The sequence below is a fragment of the Xenia sp. Carnegie-2017 genome, unplaced genomic scaffold, assembly GCF_021976095.1.
Source record: "Xenia sp. Carnegie-2017 unplaced genomic scaffold, XeniaSp_v1 HiC_scaffold_19, whole genome shotgun sequence".
In the NCBI taxonomy this organism is placed as follows: Eukaryota; Metazoa; Cnidaria; class Anthozoa; order Malacalcyonacea; family Xeniidae; genus Xenia; species Xenia sp. Carnegie-2017.
The window spans coordinates 5,389,395-5,406,794 of NW_025813481.1; the positions used below are offsets into that span (position 1 = coordinate 5,389,395).

The following is a 17,400-nucleotide window of genomic DNA, read 5'->3' on the forward strand; positions in this document are numbered from 1 at the left end:
ATGCTTTACTTTAGGAAATGAGTATCAATGATAAATACTGCATGGGATTGATCACTCATAAATATGTGTATGTAAACCGTGCACAAACCATGTTCAGCAGCTTGTTAAGTTTGAGTCATTTTGATTTAAAATATGAAATTGATAGTTTTGTCCACTGACCAAGACCAAGCGTATTTTATACCGCAGGCAAAAATATACACTCGAGTTAAAGTATAGAAGAGTTACCGATAAAAGGTGAAAATTTGAAGAATCTTTGTGTATATGTTATCAAAAACAGCAGTAAATGAATAATACCTTCTTGTAGGTCTAATAAGTTATCTATCATAAATGACTCACTGCTCACAATCAAAATTTAATGCGTTCAAATTCAATTAAGGCTTCCATGTTAGGTTTGTTTCAACGCAATCGGTCTCTGCCTGGCTTTATAAAAATGTTTGTTTGTTTAACAAGCGAATGTTTGAATTCATCATAGCTACTTAAGCTGGACATAATCAAGGCTTCGCAAACTCGTATTTACGTTTGTTTGACAAATGTTGGCGTTGTTTCGATAGCGATTTCAATTTAGAAAAGCTTTTCTCTTCATACAACGATCGGTCAATTAATAATGTTGAATTTGCATCCTGCTTTGAAAATATGCCGTTCATAGTGCGTAGATCCAACTACAGATATTGGTGAGTGTAGGAAACAGCATTTTCATGACATTGATCATAATGAATGGTAAACATCTTCACATTGAGTATTTACGTCAAAATTACTTGTATCATACTCAGATCTGTGCTCAGATGATCATAAACAGATATCAATGATTACGTAATGTGCACACGTCATTGACGATGTGAATTCCAGTGACGTCAAAATATTAATTCAATTACCTGTATTCAACGTTAAGGCTGGTTTAAGAAAAGAATATTACCATGTGAATTAAATACATAGAATTACATACAATCTAGATAATATTCAGCGAAAATAACACGATAATGCTTTGCTGAGAAACATCACGACTAACGCCATGAAAAGTCAAATCAATATAAGGTAAAGGTTCAGCGAGTGATCTCAATCCAAGTGCGTTTTATGCATGCACTAACGAAAAAAAGTTTTTGTGTTAAAATGACATCACATGATGACGTATTATTCAAACCAAACAAGTAATATTACTATATGGCAAAGTTTGATGACGTATGTTAAACAACATGCACCCCCAGTGATCATTTGTTTCGCAATCGCACTAAGCAAAGCGGGACTGGATGTCAAATTTTACATGTGGTTTAAACATCTCTCATACAAGAAGAACTACAAACTTTCACTGTTTATGAACGGTATGAAAGAAAATTTTACCAACGTTAATAACTCCTACACACGCACGCATGAGTACTGCATTTTATTATTAACGTATCATCCTGTTCTTGAATTGCATCATAAAAGTAAGATGTATTTATGTATATTGTATTTGCGTGTATTTTTAGTTTCAATGATAAACAATTATGTACTCAAATAGTTTCCTAATGATGTCATTACAAAACTCATATATTGATGTCATTTGGCACGAAAGTTATGATTTCCTACGTCACGAACATTTGCATAAATTGCATGAGGTTTATTTTAGTCAGTTATTCAGAGTTGGTTAGAGACTCATAGCAGTGGTGTAAGTTTGAACCACGCTGTCCGTGGTTCGTTAAGGATGGGGTGCTCCCTCCCCTACACCAAAAATCTGACAACATAAACATTTTCTCAAAAGTCCTTAGTAGAACACGATATTAACTGATTTATAATTTACAAAGAAAAAAAAACAATTAGAACTTTCAATTTACTACTAGGAACACGAATTATCTTGAGTATTATGTGCTTCCACCTGACCAAGTATAAACCAACTTTATTGTATTTTCATAAATAACACCGCTCAGGAAGAGCTATTCCACTTTTTTCCTGATACTCTTAGTTTTGGTAATTTTTTCTGAACGATCAGCTCTTTTTTAATCACCAATGTAAATATGTTCCATGTAATGAACAAAAACTTCTTAAAAACATTTCTTGAAGGTTTCGAAGAATCTGTTGGTTGATTATGGTGACGAATTTAATGGTATTCGAATTGAGTCTAAAATTCTATTCTGTCGTAAACGAGGATTTTCTAAGCGAAAAAGGGCGTAATTTAAATTATTTTCCAACAAATAACTTATTGTTAATACAGTTCGGAAATTAAAAAATGTTATTTATTGGTAACAATTAAAGAACTTATTTAATTAGTATGAAATCACAAAAAATTTATAAGCTTTCATATTAAATAAATTACAATATTATGAAAGTACGATTGCAAGCTTTCCTTCTATCCTTAATAACGGTTTTTGTCGCTTTTTTTGTCTACAACAGGACTTTTTTATATAAATTTTGAAGTTTACTTGAGCCGTTCATTTGTATTTTAGTGAAGAAAGAATTTAAAGGTGGCGAAATTATATTAACATGTTACGTCATTTCAATTGTTGTCGTCATTGATCACGTGATTATATCATGGTAAACGTGGATCAATTCATACCTGTTGTGGATTACATTATGGTTGTCGTTGATTGACATCATCAGCATCATTTGTCGTGGATTTTGTCAAATCAATCTTGGGTTAATTAGTTGAGGATTACGTTCATCTACGAATAAAAACTAAAGACGACGTTTCAGGTTTGTGGTGTTTTAGTTAAAATCCTGGTGACCTGCACTAACAGAAAGATGATTGAACATTACCGAGTTATATAACAAAGTCAGTTGTTCTTTAGATTCCTGTTGATGTTTGTTTGGAATGTCTGATAGTCGAATTTTCGCAAGTTTTTTTTTATCTTTTGATCACCAGGATACACGATCCTAAGTTCAATGAAATAAGCATGGGTTTCTTTCAGCTTTGGACGTGTGTATTTGTATATTCGTTCATGAGATTCATAATTTCCATAGCTATACATTAAAAAATCTAAATGTACGCTTAAAATATACCGAATCACAGATTGCATGGTACAAAATAGCGTTAAAAATACCCGAAATATAGTATAATCCGAAATGCAAGCTGCATAGTGCAAAATATATTCATTCAAAATTATATAAACGCCTGAAATATTCTTGCTTGATGATGTTTCATTAATAAATTTCGCGTTTTGTGTGAATTTTTAAAATTTTGAACCATGCAAAACATAAAATGGTCACAAACACGGCAAATTAAAAAAAAGCAAGTCACATTTTAGAAAATGTTTTTGAAAAAAATGAGTGATCTGCATCATCAAGTGGAATATGCAACAAAAACTGTCTTTTTGGTCTAATAAACAGCAAAACAGAATAGGTGCATGAAACCCGACATTGCTTTAGCTAAATAGCTGTCAAAATCAATGTTATGACAGTGGTATAACCAGGTTAAATAACTCGTTGTTATTTAACTTGAAGAAAATAAGTCAAAGTACGAAAATAGTTTAATGATTCATGGTATAGTGGGTTAGCTCGTCTTGAAATCAAGTCGAACACTTCATCTATTTTATGCGCAGATGATTTGATAGACAGACGAACTAATTCGATACATTTAGTGTAGTTCCTGGTAGGAATAATCGTAAACGGTGCCAAATTGGTACCTAGGTGGTCGAGTGTTGGACACAAGAAGGATTGGTTGGCACGCCGTTTGGTAATGTATAAGGGCCCAGGGAGGCGGTTTTCCATCCCTTAGGTTCCCTCTCGGCTCGGATACTAACGTTGCTTTACAGGTGTCTCATCGTTCAAAGGTTTGTTTTAATCAGTTTTGTGCAGCGTAGTTGGTAGGTAGATTTTTAAATCGGTTATTTCATGCCACTGATTAACAGGGTTAGCTATAAGGATGCACATAAGCAAAAAATAGCACAGCTGAAAGCGGCCTAAAAATGGCGTTAAGCCGCAGTTTCGGTTTTTTAAGGATGCACATTGCCTAAGTCGCCTCTTTCAACGGAGGATTGCTATGGATCGAGTGCTGGTAGAAGATGTATGTTGAACACTTTCTGCTGAACAAGCATATATTGTGCGCAATGAATAAAATAGGACTATCCTTGTTTTGTAAGTTACAACACAACACATCTTCAATGAAGTAAATCGTCTGTTATTATAAAATATATACATTATCACGAGAATTTTAATCACTACTTGTATGCAAAGATCGCAGGATCAAGACACTCGGCAACATTTTACTCCGCCGACCACAATTTAAATGTTCTGTCGAATGAACTGGACGCTATGTAGTGACCATCTATACATAAAGAAATGGAAGTCAATATCAACATAATTAAAATTAAAAATACGCATAAGTGACAGTTGAGAAAAAAACTATCATGCTGCACATCGTCAAGGAAAATAATAAAGATATGGAAAATAAGTTTTGATTTTACCTGGAGAAAGATCAACACAAGAGACTTTTTGTTCGTGTCCAGCCAAAGTTTTTAACGGTATCCAACCTGGATGTGTCCATACCTTCACTTTACAATCATAAGATCCAGTTAGTAAATATTGATCTACAAAGTAATTGACAATACATAAAATGAATATGTAAAATAAACTTTGCTTGCGGTAAAATAAATGCAATCATATTTTGTTCAATACGAATTTATTGACATTCATATGAAAATAGAAAAGTCCTTCTGTTGTTATAGATCACTAACCATGAAATTTCACGTAAGATATGAGATTCGTATGAGCTGGAATGGTATAAATTGATTTTCGTTTTCGTAAGTCCCATATCATAACTTTTTGATCCTCACTACCAGTAGCTACGTGATATCTATGAAATTTGTTAACATACATAGTGTTAGTTTTCCTTTCTTAAATACAAAGTAATTCAGATTAAAAAGAAGAAAGATAGTTTTTACCCGTTGGGAGCAAAGTCAATAGCCAATACTTTTTGCAGATGACCATCTAATGTCATTACACATTGTCCAGTCCTCAGATCCCATATCAAACCACGCGCATCCAGACCACTGCACACAAAAAACATAAAAATTTAAAGGTGGAACTCGTTGATAACGAACTCAGAGATAATGTGGACGAAACCATCGACCACCCATACTTAGGTAACTGATTCATAATATTTGAATCTTTATACTGACCATGTTCCAGCCAATGATCCATCTGGATGGAAAGAAATGTGGTAAACTTCACGTGAATGTCCTTCCTAGACCATTAAATATATGTTTTCGTTGCTTTTAACATAGAAATGTCAACTATCATGATTATTTATGTGATATGAAAAGGTTAACATGCAAATACCTGATGTAAAACTTCCGTTAACTGATTGAGATCCCACAGTCTCCAGGAATAATCAAAACTATACATACAAAAGCACATTAGCTTGTATAGAGAAGACCTATACGATATAAATATGTAAAATAAATTATACCAACACGTCGCCAAAAATCTTCCTGATGGATGGTAAGCAATTCTGGAAACGCGTTTATCATGACCCTCTATGTTGGCTATTGGTGTCTCACTTGAAGAAAAAAGTAACATATGAAAACTGAAATGATTTTTTCTCATTGGTGTTATATTAAACACTGAACAATAATGGTAACTAACGATTCCAAATTCCATAAACGAACATCTCCGTCTGTACCACACGATGCCATAGATGGTACATTTGTTTCCAAGGAAATGGTGGCTTGTGGGTGAAATACTATAGCTCCTACCCTTGAATTGTGTCCACGTAATGTTTTTATCAATGAACAATCAGGGACAGACCACAGTTTACATAATCCACTCCTTAAAGACATTCGATATAATGGTATAAAAATTGAAATGAAATTTGGTTATGTATTTCACTTACCATGAGCAAGTTGCCAGAATTTTCGAGTTTGGGGAAAATTGACAAAAGGACAAGGGACGGTCATCACCAATTTGACTACAGGAGTTGGTCAAAGCCTGCATAAAAGATAAATCTTGTGACTTTGTCATGATAAATGTCAGCAATGGTGTCAGTTTTTCTTGGAGCAATATCAAAAGGTATTTTATCATTCTGTCCACAATAAGCACGATGATGGTGAATGCCATGAAAGAAGATGTAGATGAAGAAGTTTCACTACTTACTCGTAACTTCTTATGAAGCTCTTGAGTTTTAGCTGCCTTTTCTGCATCAGGTCTTGCATGCAACACTCGAGCTTTCTTCAATCTCTCGTTTGCCCTGAATTCATTACCCTTATATAATTTCATCTTGCAGTATATTTAAGTTGAATATTTTAAAAATAATTATACCGTGATAAAGAAAAGTTTGCAATCCACATTCTTGAAACTTTGAGTTCAGGTGGACCTTCATGATACCAAACCTCTTGTACAACATCATCCTTTATGAAATAAACACAATGAAACGCATGCGCTGATTGGTCTAGAGCTGAGTTTGCATTAGCCAGTGAAAAGCACATCTGAGCTCAACCAATCAAATCAATCTAAACAATGAATCAGTCAAAGAGAATTTGCAAATCAATCATGAATACATTTTAGAGGAAAAATTAAAATGTTTGTCTTTTTTCGCATGATTGTTATTTTATAAAAGAAATAAAAGATGTCTCTCATGTTTGCACAGGCTTATGCAAACATCAAAGACATTTGTGAGAACTGTGGAGCATGTGCAACCCTCGACCCACAGTCTCGGAGTTGCACTGATCAGCTCTCCAGTTCTCCCAAAGGTCTCCTCGGATTGCATAAGCCTGTGTAAACACAATAAACATCTTTTATTCTTAAATATCAACAGACAAGAATGAAAATTGAAGCAACGATCGCCCGGACACTGGTTGATTTAATCATGAGAGAAAGAAAACCTTTTTATCTGGTTTGACATCCACTTCTGAACTTTTTTCAATTTCAACACCTTTGATATAAAGATTTGAAATATGTAATAGTTCACATATAATTTAAAAGAGCTATAAAAAGTTCACCATATTCAGCAATTAGAGCTTTCAATCTATCCCGTCTTTCTGCTGGACCTTCACCAAACAGACCTAGAAGAGAAATATTATTGACGAGACTTTAAAGGAAATACATTAAAAATAACTGCACTACTCAAGACATACAAACATCTCCTTACATATTGGTTCTTCTAGTTCTCGTAATCTTGCCTTTACCTCTACATCATTAGTAGGAACAACAGCTGTACGAGCCTAGTACAATTTTAATGACATAGAGAAAGAACAACAAGTTTTCATGACATTAGCGAATAAAGATAGGAATGTTCAATGTCCAAACCAAACCTTCTTTCGTTTCTCAAAATCAGCCAACAATTGCTGATATCGCTCTGTGTTTTTATCGTCAGATAACTCAAGGACTTGGCCTGAACAACATAACGAGAAAATGAGCTGCAACGAGTCACGTCTTTAACAGTAGATTTAAAATCCTGTCTCACCATCAGAAACATTGATATTTGCATTTTCTGTCTTCTTCAAATGCTCTTTTTCTAACTCTCTGATTGTGTCTTCAAGACTGCCGTAAAATATCCGTTGTTTCTTTATTGCAGGGACATCTATATCATCATCAGACATTTCTGTTTTTAATAATGATAATATTTTGAATTCAAAATATAAAAAAATATAACGATTTATTTACTAAATATACAGTCTTTCATGTTCAAGAGACATTACATTCAGATTACATGCCGTGCGGAGAGATAGGATGCGTCTGCGATGCATCAAGGTCAGCGTGGTGGATAAAATTGCAATTATTCAACTATTGCCATTTATCCCAATGATTTTATTTTAAAATGTTGAAAGATAGGAACATCTGAGATTGACAATATGTACTTATAAGTCGCGTTATGTAGAAACTAGAAAGTCAACAAAATACAATGTACGTGTTTTATAAGTTCATGCTACACAATTTTCTCCACTCCTGAAAAGCAGGTATGAACGGTAACGAATGCTTAGCACAGCACCTTCTTGGACATCCTTTATCTCTTTTAAATCCCATGTCGCACAGTTCAAGCAGTAACATATCTTCAGATAAGCTTGACGCCGAAAACGATCAAGGGAGAAATCAAAATGGCTGTGATGATGGAGATGAGTATCCTGATTTCATGCCTATTCCTTTTGGCTACGCTGCGAGAAATTCAAGAGTTCGGAATGAATTTGAGGTGTTGCAGATGCTTGGAAAAAGGAGTGTTTGCTTCAGGTGTCAATTAAGGTAACTTTCTATCACATACATCGTTCAAATAGACGGTAATTTGGTCATGTGAAGGAAATTTTATACTTGATTTGGAAATGCTTTATATATGCTTAGGTACGTACTAAATTATACGGCTGTCTTTATGCGATTAAAAGAATTCCTTTGAATCTTAAAAGTGTGCTGCTTAATCGCAAAATTACTAAATTATTTAATTACATTATCCAAAATGAATCAAAATAATGGTTGAAAGCGAGGTTCACTTTAGACGATAAAAATTGCTTGGCTTATTTAATGTTATCTTTGTGGAAATTATTCAGAAGAGAATGACCAGTGACCATGAAAGATAAATCACTTTCTGCTACCACACTCATATGTCGTCTACATGTCTTTTTAACCACTCAATAGCCTCAATGATCTCGTCAATCGAAACACGACTCAAAAAATTGCATAAAATCTTAAAGAGAAAAGGTGAATGAATTCTTAGTCACACTCCATAACACAGAATATTTTACCACATTAAGATAACGTCAACGTACTTGTTTGTCAACAGGAATATTTTCTTGATTTAGAAATCCACTATATTGTTGATTATTAAATTCAAAAAACAGTGAACAAATCTCCTTTTCAAACCAACTAAACAAAAAAAATGCCATTAGGTTATTTCATATTCGTACAACATCTGCATTTTGCAACACTTTACTGCCTTTGCAACCAATTTTTTATATTGTACACAATATTGAAACTTACTCTTTCACAAAAACACGCAATACACTGGCTTTGTTGTATGCACAACGAAACAAGTTAGGTGCCCACAGTTGTATTTGAATAACCGTAGCTGCTACTGAGGGAGAAGGTCTATCATTCGGATGTCGTTGCAAAAGATTTTTTACAAGAATTTGAACAGATTTCGGAGCACTAGTTAAAAAGTAATGACACCATAACTTTAAATACGACAAATGTGAAATGCTAAAATCTAATAACAATAGACATTACTTTTTCAACAAGGGCAAATCCTTGATGTCATATTTATTCGCCACCTTATTTGCAAACGGGTTACTTTCTCCGAATATATCGTATGCCAAAGTTGCTGCAGCCCATTCTATGAGAAGGAAAAGATAAAAAATATTAATACTTTGATTAAAAACTTTAACTCTATTCAAACCTGACCATCTGCTTTACTGTAATCAATTTTGCTATCAGGCCCAGCCTCGGCAGATTCAACCTAAAGAAAAGTTTGCATGCTGTGTTTAAATGATATGGTTTAAGTATTTAAAAATTTTATTGAGATACCTCGGGAGCCATCAACATGGAATTCCCACCTTTACAGGTTTCATCCGTAACGTAAGGCATTATTAAACCGTGATCTTTCTCAGCAAAACAACAATCAAAGTCTGTGATGACAAGATGATGAAAATCCCCTTCACCTTCATTCACAAGAATGTTATCAATTTTCAAGTCACGATGAGCGACTTTATGTTCGTTCAAATGACGAATTCCTTCGACTAGTTGAGCAAATAACGCCAAGCGTGATTTTAATGAAAGATTATTGTCATGTTTCTTGATGAAATCTTCAAGAGTTCCTGAAAACCTGCAAAATTAAGTGTGAAATAACAACTAAAAACATCATTTGAGATGTTGTTAGACAACAAAATACTCATTTACTTTTTCTAATGTTTTACAAGTTACGTCAAATAGTTTGTTCGTTTTTAAATCAACGCCATGCTCCACTTTCAACATTTGTGTCATTTCAAACATTATAGCTATACAAACTTCAATAAACAGTTGCAGAGAGAAGGCAACTTTTATATTTTACTTTGTCTTATATAATTAAATAATATTTATAGAAGATGTAACATAGTACAACTTCCTTAATTTGTAAGGACATCTTTCAAGGCTGTTTTCTAGACATTTGAAAGTATGTACAAAAAACTTTGATGGTATGCTGACACACCTTGGCATAACATAATACATTGTTCTGTTATGTCCACATCCATATTTATGACGACTAGGAGGAAGAGCTGCAGGATAGTCTTTTACTGAGTCTGGACATACTAGCATATTGTCATTAAAATAATTCAAAATTCTCATCACATTGAAATGAGGTGGTAGCCGAGTATATTTTGACATGCCTTGATAAAGAAAATATGTTTTTTTCAACATAAATAGTGATCATTGAGAAAAGCAAAGTAAAAAATGATATTGCACCTTCAACATTCTCAACATCAATGTCAGATATGACAGCAAGCTCTTTAGAAAAGGCCTGAATTGAAACATTTTGTTTTCTTTACTGTCATGTGAGTGCACAAAATACTTCAATGTAATTAGTCTTACTTTCAACAATGATATACTATTGGAATTGGCATGATAATTGAACAACATTTTGATGGCACACTGAAATAGAACATTCATTATCTTCATATAATCAACCACTTGAAAATTTAAGTAAAAAAAATATCACTTTATATGCAATAAGCAGCAGTAAGAATTTTCTTAAAACCTTGTTGTTGTCAATTTTAGCTTCATAAACTGCAGACTGGCTAGATGGCTTTCCAAGACGTCTATCACAATTGATCACATAATCACTAAAGCTCTTTTCACTGTGAATGGATGATTCTTCAGGAATACTCTACATAAACAGTAGAATTGTGAAACAAAGCATGGTATCTATTATATAATGGGTAAAAAATTTCAACTTCTCAACCTTAAATGAAGTTTTCAAAAATTCTTGTAACAAATGCTTTGTTGAGGATACACATGATCCTGTTTCTGGTGCTTGGTCCTCATTTAAACCTCAAAGTATGTTTTGAAAAGGGAAATGAATCATAAAAAAAGTATAAAAGAAAACAAATACTCTCCACTCACTACAAAAGCCTAATCCAAAAATCAAGGAAATTGGCTTTCGTCGATTTCCAATCAAACTTTGGACAGTATTACCTATACATATGTACAAGAAAAATTGAAAATCCCTCAATGTCCACAAATAAGCACTAATTTCTGAGAATTATTCTCACCATATCGAAAACGAGCAGTTTTACAGTTCTGTCAATCCATTGCGCAAATAAGAAATTTCTAACATTTTGAGAATGTCTTTCGCAATGAATTACACGAGGAACAACGGCAATTGAAGGCAATCGGGAAGGAGACGAGGAAACAGCTGTTTTAAGAAAACTCGTGACGTTTTGTATCAAGAATATTTATCAACTTGACAGTCATATGCTTGTAATAGAGCATACCTTGTGCTAAAGCGCGTCCTATAAAACGCAACAAGCGGCTGAACATGGCTTTTGAAACAGATTACATTTCTAGATATCTTGCAAAATAAATGAATTTCTGGTTGAAACTTTCATATTTCAATAATTTTATCGATTTGATATACCACGATATTATGACATAATGCTTTAAGAACGACACAGCAGGCCCAAGCCAAAACATTACAAAAACCAATAAAAACTAAGCGTATTTGGGCATAACAAAACATAAGAAGATTTTGTACAATTATTTTTCCCAGACTAAGCTATATTTTACTATCTAAATAAGAAAAATCTCGAGGCTGAAGGCAGTTTGCCATTGCCAACTAAAGCTTTTTGAATGTCTTGAAGTGATGGCATTTTTCTCAAATCTCCAAAGGCAGCAACTGCTGGTTTGGATTCTAAAAGTCTCTCTGAGATTCTCTTCATGTCTTGGATTGTCACTAACTCTGGAAACACAAAAAATATTGTTGCATTTCATCCCTTCCTCCATTTAGTCAGTAGAAAACTCACCAATTTTTTCATACAATTCTTGGGCAGAATTTCTAATGCCAAGACCTAATATTTGTCTAAAATAAATGAACACAACAATGAAAACAAAAAAAAACTTTCTACTTTCCAAACATTCCTTTCAAAGAATTTGTTTTTGCAAATTGTTCTCAAAATCACATTATAACCTTCCTATATCTTCAAACATGACAATACGTGACTCCAAGTTCATCATCAACATGGACTGAAGCTGTTTCTTAGCCCGAGAGACTTCTTCCTGCTCATCAAAAAAATGTTTGACTAATACTGATCCACCAGAGTGCATTTCATTTAGCCCATGCCAAACATTGTTGGTATGGACTAACTTTCAATTTTATAAAAGAACTTGTGATAAAAATTAGGATATCATTTGTATGGCATTTCACATGAAATGCTTTTAGGTTGTTCTAATTAATGAATGCAAAAACAACACCTTACATCTGTAAATTCTCCTTGTGTCAAGTTAACATATTCATTCAAAAGGACTTGGAAAAGATTGGAAATCTATAAAAAACATAAAACTGATGAGGTTAAAAATGTGAGGAGTAAAGGATCATCTTGAAATACCTGACTTGGATGGGAGCTAGCGTTGATACAAAATATTCCACTGTCAATATAACTGTGATTAAATGCTGTACATGAATTGATCCAATGGTAACGGTTGAGCACATTTAAATATAATCTTGAATACATCCCTTTCCCAGGTCCCCCAGCTGAGAATGATCCACCTCCACCCATCAATGCATTTAGAACAGCAAAGGCAAAGAAATCAGGGTCCTTAAAAGATACACTTTCCAAGCCTAAGGAGACATGGGCTAAATCAGGTAGAGGTGTTGGACCCATGTTGACCTGTGGTGTACTACGATGATCCTACATAAATAAGTATAATATAAGTTGGTATGAACTGTGAAGGTATATATAATCTCAAAGTAATGCACCATCTTACACAAATTATTCCTCCAGTAAACTGAGCTGTAGATTTATCAGCAAGTTCTTTACAACTATTTCCCCATGTTGTGTTCCCATTTACAACAAAATATTTCTTTGCAAGATCAACAATTATATTGTGATCAACATTCACTGCGGCGATAACCATTCTTGCAGGATCAAAATATTTTGACATGTAGTCTTTTATGACTGATGCATTTATCTTCTCTAGATTTTCTTTAGGACAAAGCTTATAAAGACCTAGAGTGTTGTTACGATAACCTGCCTAAAGTGCAATACATATAATGGCTTGATTGAGGAAATGATTTGAAAAAAAAGAAATCAAACTCACAGCATGAATTAGGTCTGTCAATAGTGGTTCTGGATCTGGACTTAATTCCAAGTTTTCCAGTTCAAATTCAACCACCTCTTTTTGCAGTGAAACCTTCAATGATACAGACAACAAAGAACTTCAGTTGAACAAATAAAAAAAATGTTTTGTAGCATCCATCAAATTCCTTACAAGCTCATCGTCAATGGTTTGTCGAAATATTCCATCTGAAAGAATGTTCATGACTGTTTCAAGGCCTTCTGTAAATGTTGATGTAGCATACACTATGGCATCTCTAAAATTGAAGTAAAAAATCAAAATCTTTGTTAAGCATTCAACGATGAAAAAGAAAGACTTATACCTAAATGATTGACAATCAGCATTTCCTCCATGTTTTTCCAGTTCATTTAGGATATCATCATTACACTTGAACTGCTCCGTACTCTGAATAATGAAATGTTAAAAACTGAGTAAAAAATCTCCGACCATACACAACTTTCTCCCTCTCCCAACCAAAGATATTACCTTAAAAGCCATTTTCTCAATGACATGGGAAACACCACAAGGATGATCAACTTCATAGCGTGAACCAGCATCAATAAGTACTAAATGCATTCATAAAACATGATGAAATCTTCATAAAGATGTACCATCAGGACCAAACCTCACTCTTCTACCAAATAATTATCATTATTTTACCTCCAACTGTTGAGAACTGTCCAAATGATTCCTCTGATGCAACTTTTAGACCATTCTCTAATATCGTTATTCTTGTTTCGTAAGCTTCTCCATTCAATATAACTGGAGAGATACCCTGGGGTTGTGACCCCACATGTAGCGGCTCGTTGAGGGGTATTTTATCCCTAGAACTCTTACAATAAAATTTTTTGTTATAATAAGAAATTTGCTTCTTATAAAAGGCCTTTATCACTGATGGTCGACAAACTTCATGAAAGTAATTCAAACCGAAACGTCGAGAGTATACAGCCATTTCGTCTTTATCTACATATGTGTGAGAAAAATAGTGATCTCAACATTTATTCCAGTTGAAATGATAGAGATCAAATTTGTTGGGAGCGCTAAGCACTATGGATGTGATGTCTGTCATCCGGGTCTTTCTCTCCTCGTTTTACAACTTTCGAACGTTTTCTTGTCAAAACTGTGTGAAATTTTGGTGTATTTTTGCTCCAAATTTCGCTTAAACGCCGTGGAAAAGTGTAGTGTGTTATGAGCATTAGTAACTTCAACTATCCCTACTGCCATGAAGTTACAAAATACGAGAAACTGCTCAAAATTGGTCAAGGAACGTTTGGGTAAGACACTAGCATTTCCGTTGGGACTTCTGTAAAGCGATAATGAACTCAAGTTCTATAAAACGTGATAAAGCGATCCCTGTCCCGCCCATGATGGCTTCATTGTGTCATAACACTTCTTAAGAAGTAGTGTCAGTTGTGTCACATATTGATCAATCTAGATGTGATACATTTTGTAATCGTCGCTGCCAAATTGAGTTATGAAATACGAATTTACCTCAACGACAAAATCTTACACGACAGATCAAAAAATTTGGTTTCTGCATCAAGATTGTTGTAACATGTCGTTTTATTTTTTCAAAATAAATGTAGATTGGATGCATTCTTCAGAAACAACAATCTTCATGTGCAGAAATTTGTCATATAATTACGCAATTTATTTCTAAGCCATATGTATGCCATTGAAGAAATACAACTTTCTAGTATGGGAAGGCATGTTAAATTCTTTTACATCTATTTTCCTACATCACACCAGAGTAGGTGTAATGTAGGAAAATAGATCTAAAGAAATTCACAAATATTTGATGTTAGAAAGTCATGGCATGTTGATTTCACAAGATTTCTTAGCAAATGCTTGAATTCTCTACACAAACACAACTCCAAGGCCCCCAAAGATTTCAAAACATTTCATAAATGTTCGGAAAAACAAGCTGATTAAACAAACAAACCTTAAAGACTTTTTAAATGATCAATGTTAGTTATACATTGTTCAAAAACATTTTATTGACTCTTCATTCGCTAAAGTATGAGTCAACTGCTGATGTGCACAAACAAAAATTTTTAATTTTTAAAATAATGTATAGTTTTATGTACTTGTATACTCTGAATGAATAGTTTTTACTTGAAATATTAAGACTGTCTGAACAAAACATTGAAAATAATTGCAAGAACAAGGATTAATGTATGATAATCTTAATGATAATAAAATTTTTCATATGTGCAAAACCATTTTTGCACATATTAGGCAAAGAGTATTTTTGATTTTTAAAAATTATCCAAATCCACCATTTTCTCTCATGATCAAAGAAATTGTTCATAAAGACTTCTTGTTAAGCAGATACTTTGGATATAAGAATTAAAAAAATTTTGATTTTTGAGTTGATTGCAAAAATAAATCTTGAAACTTGATGTGCAGACTATGATTCAATATTTTCATTTCTTTGTGATGTTTATTTTTGTGCAGTGAGGTGTTCAAAGCACAGGAGAAGAAAGGATCACGACGTCTTGTTGCACTCAAGAAGGTGATGATGGATAATGAGAAAGAAGGGGTATAAATATTTCCTACTTTAAGCAATGTTTTCTGATGTGATTGCCCGGTGAACTAAAGAGGTGTTTCTCACACTCCGTTAGTTTCCAATCACAGCTCTGCGAGAGATAAAAATTCTCCAGCTACTAAATCATGAAAACATTGTGAATCTCATTGAAATATGCCGCACCAAAGGTAAGAATTTCCTTGGTCAATATTCTTAACGTTCGCTGTTAATTATTTCTGTGTCTAACCTCATTAAATTTTGCAGCATATCCTTATAATCGCGATAAAGCAAGCATTTATTTGGTGCTGGAGTTTTGTGAGCACGATTTAGCCGGGTTGCTTAGCAACCATCAGGTGAAATTTGGCCTTGGCGAGATCAAGATGATAGCTCAGATGTTGATGAATGCATTATACTTCATTCATAGCAATAAAATACTTCATCGTGACATGAAGGCTTCAAATGTATTAATAACTAAGGCAGGTGTATTAAAACTGGCTGATTTTGGTCTAGCAAGAGCCATTCATATCAGTGAAGAAAAGCAAAGATACACCAATAGAGTGGTTACTCTTTGGTGTCGACCTCCCGAATTGTTGTTGGGTGAACGTGATTATGGTCCTCCCATTGATATTTGGGGTGCAGGATGTATCATTGCCGAGATGTGGACACGTACGCCTATCATGCAAGGAAGTGCAGAACAACATCAGTTGACCTTGATTAGTCACTTGTGTGGTTCCATTTCAACAGAAGTGTGGCCAGGTGTTGAACAGTTAGAGCTGTATGAAAAAATGACTTTACCTAAAGGTTTGAAACGCCGTGTAAAGGAGAGATTAAAGAGTTATGTTGGTGATTCACATGCACTTGATCTCATTGACAAGATGCTTCAACTTGATCCTAAACAAAGGCTGGATAGTGATTCAGCTTTAAATCATGATTTCTTTTGGACAGATCCAATGCCCTGTGATATATCTCGTACACTTGCTCGTCATAATACATCCATGTTTGAGTTTCTAGCTCCACCACGCAGAGCTGGTGCAGTGCCTGTGCCTAACAGGCAACGTGGTGGTACAGGTCAGCAAAATATGTCACAAGCTAATTCATATGCTGATCGTGTGTTTTAATGTAAATTGTGCTGTAAAATTTGCCAATTTTGAGCATCTTTGTGGTTCTACAAATAATTAAACCATTGTGGTTTTGAAGAATAGGTTGTTTTCTAGAAAATAGCTAGCTAATTTTGAATGTGATACAAATGCATTTCATAAGATAAAAAGTCAAATAATGAATGAAACCATAGACAAGTTTTCATAGCACATCGCACTTTGTACTGTACGTATCGGGTGATCTGTTGAGTTTTGTTCTTATTTTATATTTAAATACAATGACTAAATTAATATTGATAAAATAAAACTTTCATGAAAACTTTTAAGAAAATATCGTGTCCGTTGACAGATTTATCAGTATGTAGCTGTTTTCTATTTGAATATTTATTCCTTGTAATTAAAGGAACTTTGGCAAAGATGTGTATTTCGCTGTAGAATTTTAATAATTAAATCAGAAATAAATTTTGCTACTAAAGCATTATTGTATTGTATGAAATGTTTATCAAAATACATATCTTTTTCACCATAACAGCCCACAAAATGTAAAATGAACCCGTCGTATTATTTGTATAAAATCAC

General features: G+C 33.8%; 4 protein-coding genes and 1 long non-coding RNA gene across 8 annotated transcripts; 2 read left to right on the forward strand and 3 right to left on the reverse strand.

The window, feature by feature from the left end:
• The first annotated feature begins 583 nt into the window (after window positions 1-583).
• On the forward strand, window positions 584-4,587 carry LOC124438405. 2 transcript variants are annotated; one of them, XR_006946071.1, is made up of 3 exons: window positions 1,246-1,316; window positions 2,418-2,664; window positions 3,598-4,587. It is a non-coding gene; the product is annotated as an uncharacterized LOC124438405 (long non-coding RNA). The 2 variants fall into 2 exon arrangements; XR_006946072.1 differs by lacking the exons at window positions 1,246-1,316; window positions 3,598-4,587 and adding an exon at window positions 584-671 and having other exon boundaries at window positions 2,418-2,647.
• LOC124438399 (U4/U6 small nuclear ribonucleoprotein Prp4-like) lies at window positions 4,067-7,692 on the reverse strand. The gene is made up of 16 exons (XM_046988532.1): window positions 7,370-7,692; window positions 7,218-7,297; window positions 7,055-7,127; window positions 6,906-6,968; window positions 6,789-6,838; window positions 6,226-6,314; window positions 6,061-6,154; window positions 5,801-5,895; window positions 5,554-5,736; window positions 5,378-5,467; window positions 5,248-5,305; window positions 5,088-5,152; window positions 4,851-4,958; window positions 4,644-4,762; window positions 4,374-4,496; window positions 4,067-4,234 (listed from the first exon to the last, which is right to left on the reverse strand). The coding sequence occupies exons 1-16, from the start codon at window positions 7,503-7,505 to the stop codon at window positions 4,173-4,175; spliced, it is 1,488 nt and encodes a 495-aa protein (XP_046844488.1). The 5' UTR covers window positions 7,506-7,692; the 3' UTR covers window positions 4,067-4,172.
• LOC124438401 (cyclin-dependent kinase 9-like) lies at window positions 7,670-17,350 on the forward strand. Of its 3 annotated transcripts, XM_046988536.1 has the most exons (5): window positions 7,670-7,862; window positions 7,962-8,142; window positions 15,655-15,739; window positions 15,822-15,912; window positions 15,989-17,350. In XM_046988536.1, exons 2-5 carry the CDS (start codon window positions 8,036-8,038, stop codon window positions 16,840-16,842), a joined length of 1,137 nt encoding a protein of 378 aa, XP_046844492.1. In that variant the 5' UTR covers window positions 7,670-7,862; window positions 7,962-8,035; the 3' UTR covers window positions 16,843-17,350. The 3 variants fall into 3 exon arrangements, with proteins under 3 accessions (XP_046844492.1, XP_046844491.1, XP_046844493.1); XM_046988535.1 differs by lacking the exon at window positions 7,670-7,862 and having other exon boundaries at window positions 7,865-8,142; XM_046988537.1 differs by lacking the exons at window positions 7,670-7,862; window positions 7,962-8,142 and adding an exon at window positions 14,231-14,471 and having other exon boundaries at window positions 15,989-17,299.
• LOC124438400 (serine/threonine-protein kinase PINK1, mitochondrial-like) lies at window positions 8,182-11,496 on the reverse strand. Its single transcript, XM_046988534.1, has 12 exons — window positions 11,358-11,496; window positions 11,136-11,278; window positions 10,622-10,750; window positions 10,456-10,515; window positions 10,330-10,384; window positions 10,076-10,253; window positions 9,415-9,712; window positions 9,292-9,346; window positions 9,118-9,223; window positions 8,872-9,039; window positions 8,661-8,757; window positions 8,182-8,578 (listed from the first exon to the last, which is right to left on the reverse strand). Exons 1-12 carry the CDS (start codon window positions 11,401-11,403, stop codon window positions 8,492-8,494), a joined length of 1,422 nt encoding a protein of 473 aa, XP_046844490.1. The 5' UTR covers window positions 11,404-11,496; the 3' UTR covers window positions 8,182-8,491.
• LOC124438397 (mitochondrial-processing peptidase subunit alpha-like) lies at window positions 11,452-14,201 on the reverse strand. The gene is made up of 11 exons (XM_046988528.1): window positions 13,858-14,201; window positions 13,684-13,763; window positions 13,520-13,602; window positions 13,351-13,453; window positions 13,180-13,272; window positions 12,847-13,113; window positions 12,468-12,770; window positions 12,339-12,404; window positions 12,050-12,138; window positions 11,886-11,941; window positions 11,452-11,821 (listed from the first exon to the last, which is right to left on the reverse strand). The coding sequence occupies exons 1-11, from the start codon at window positions 14,147-14,149 to the stop codon at window positions 11,649-11,651; spliced, it is 1,605 nt and encodes a 534-aa protein (XP_046844484.1). The 5' UTR covers window positions 14,150-14,201; the 3' UTR covers window positions 11,452-11,648.
• Window positions 17,351-17,400: the final 50 nt, after the last annotated feature.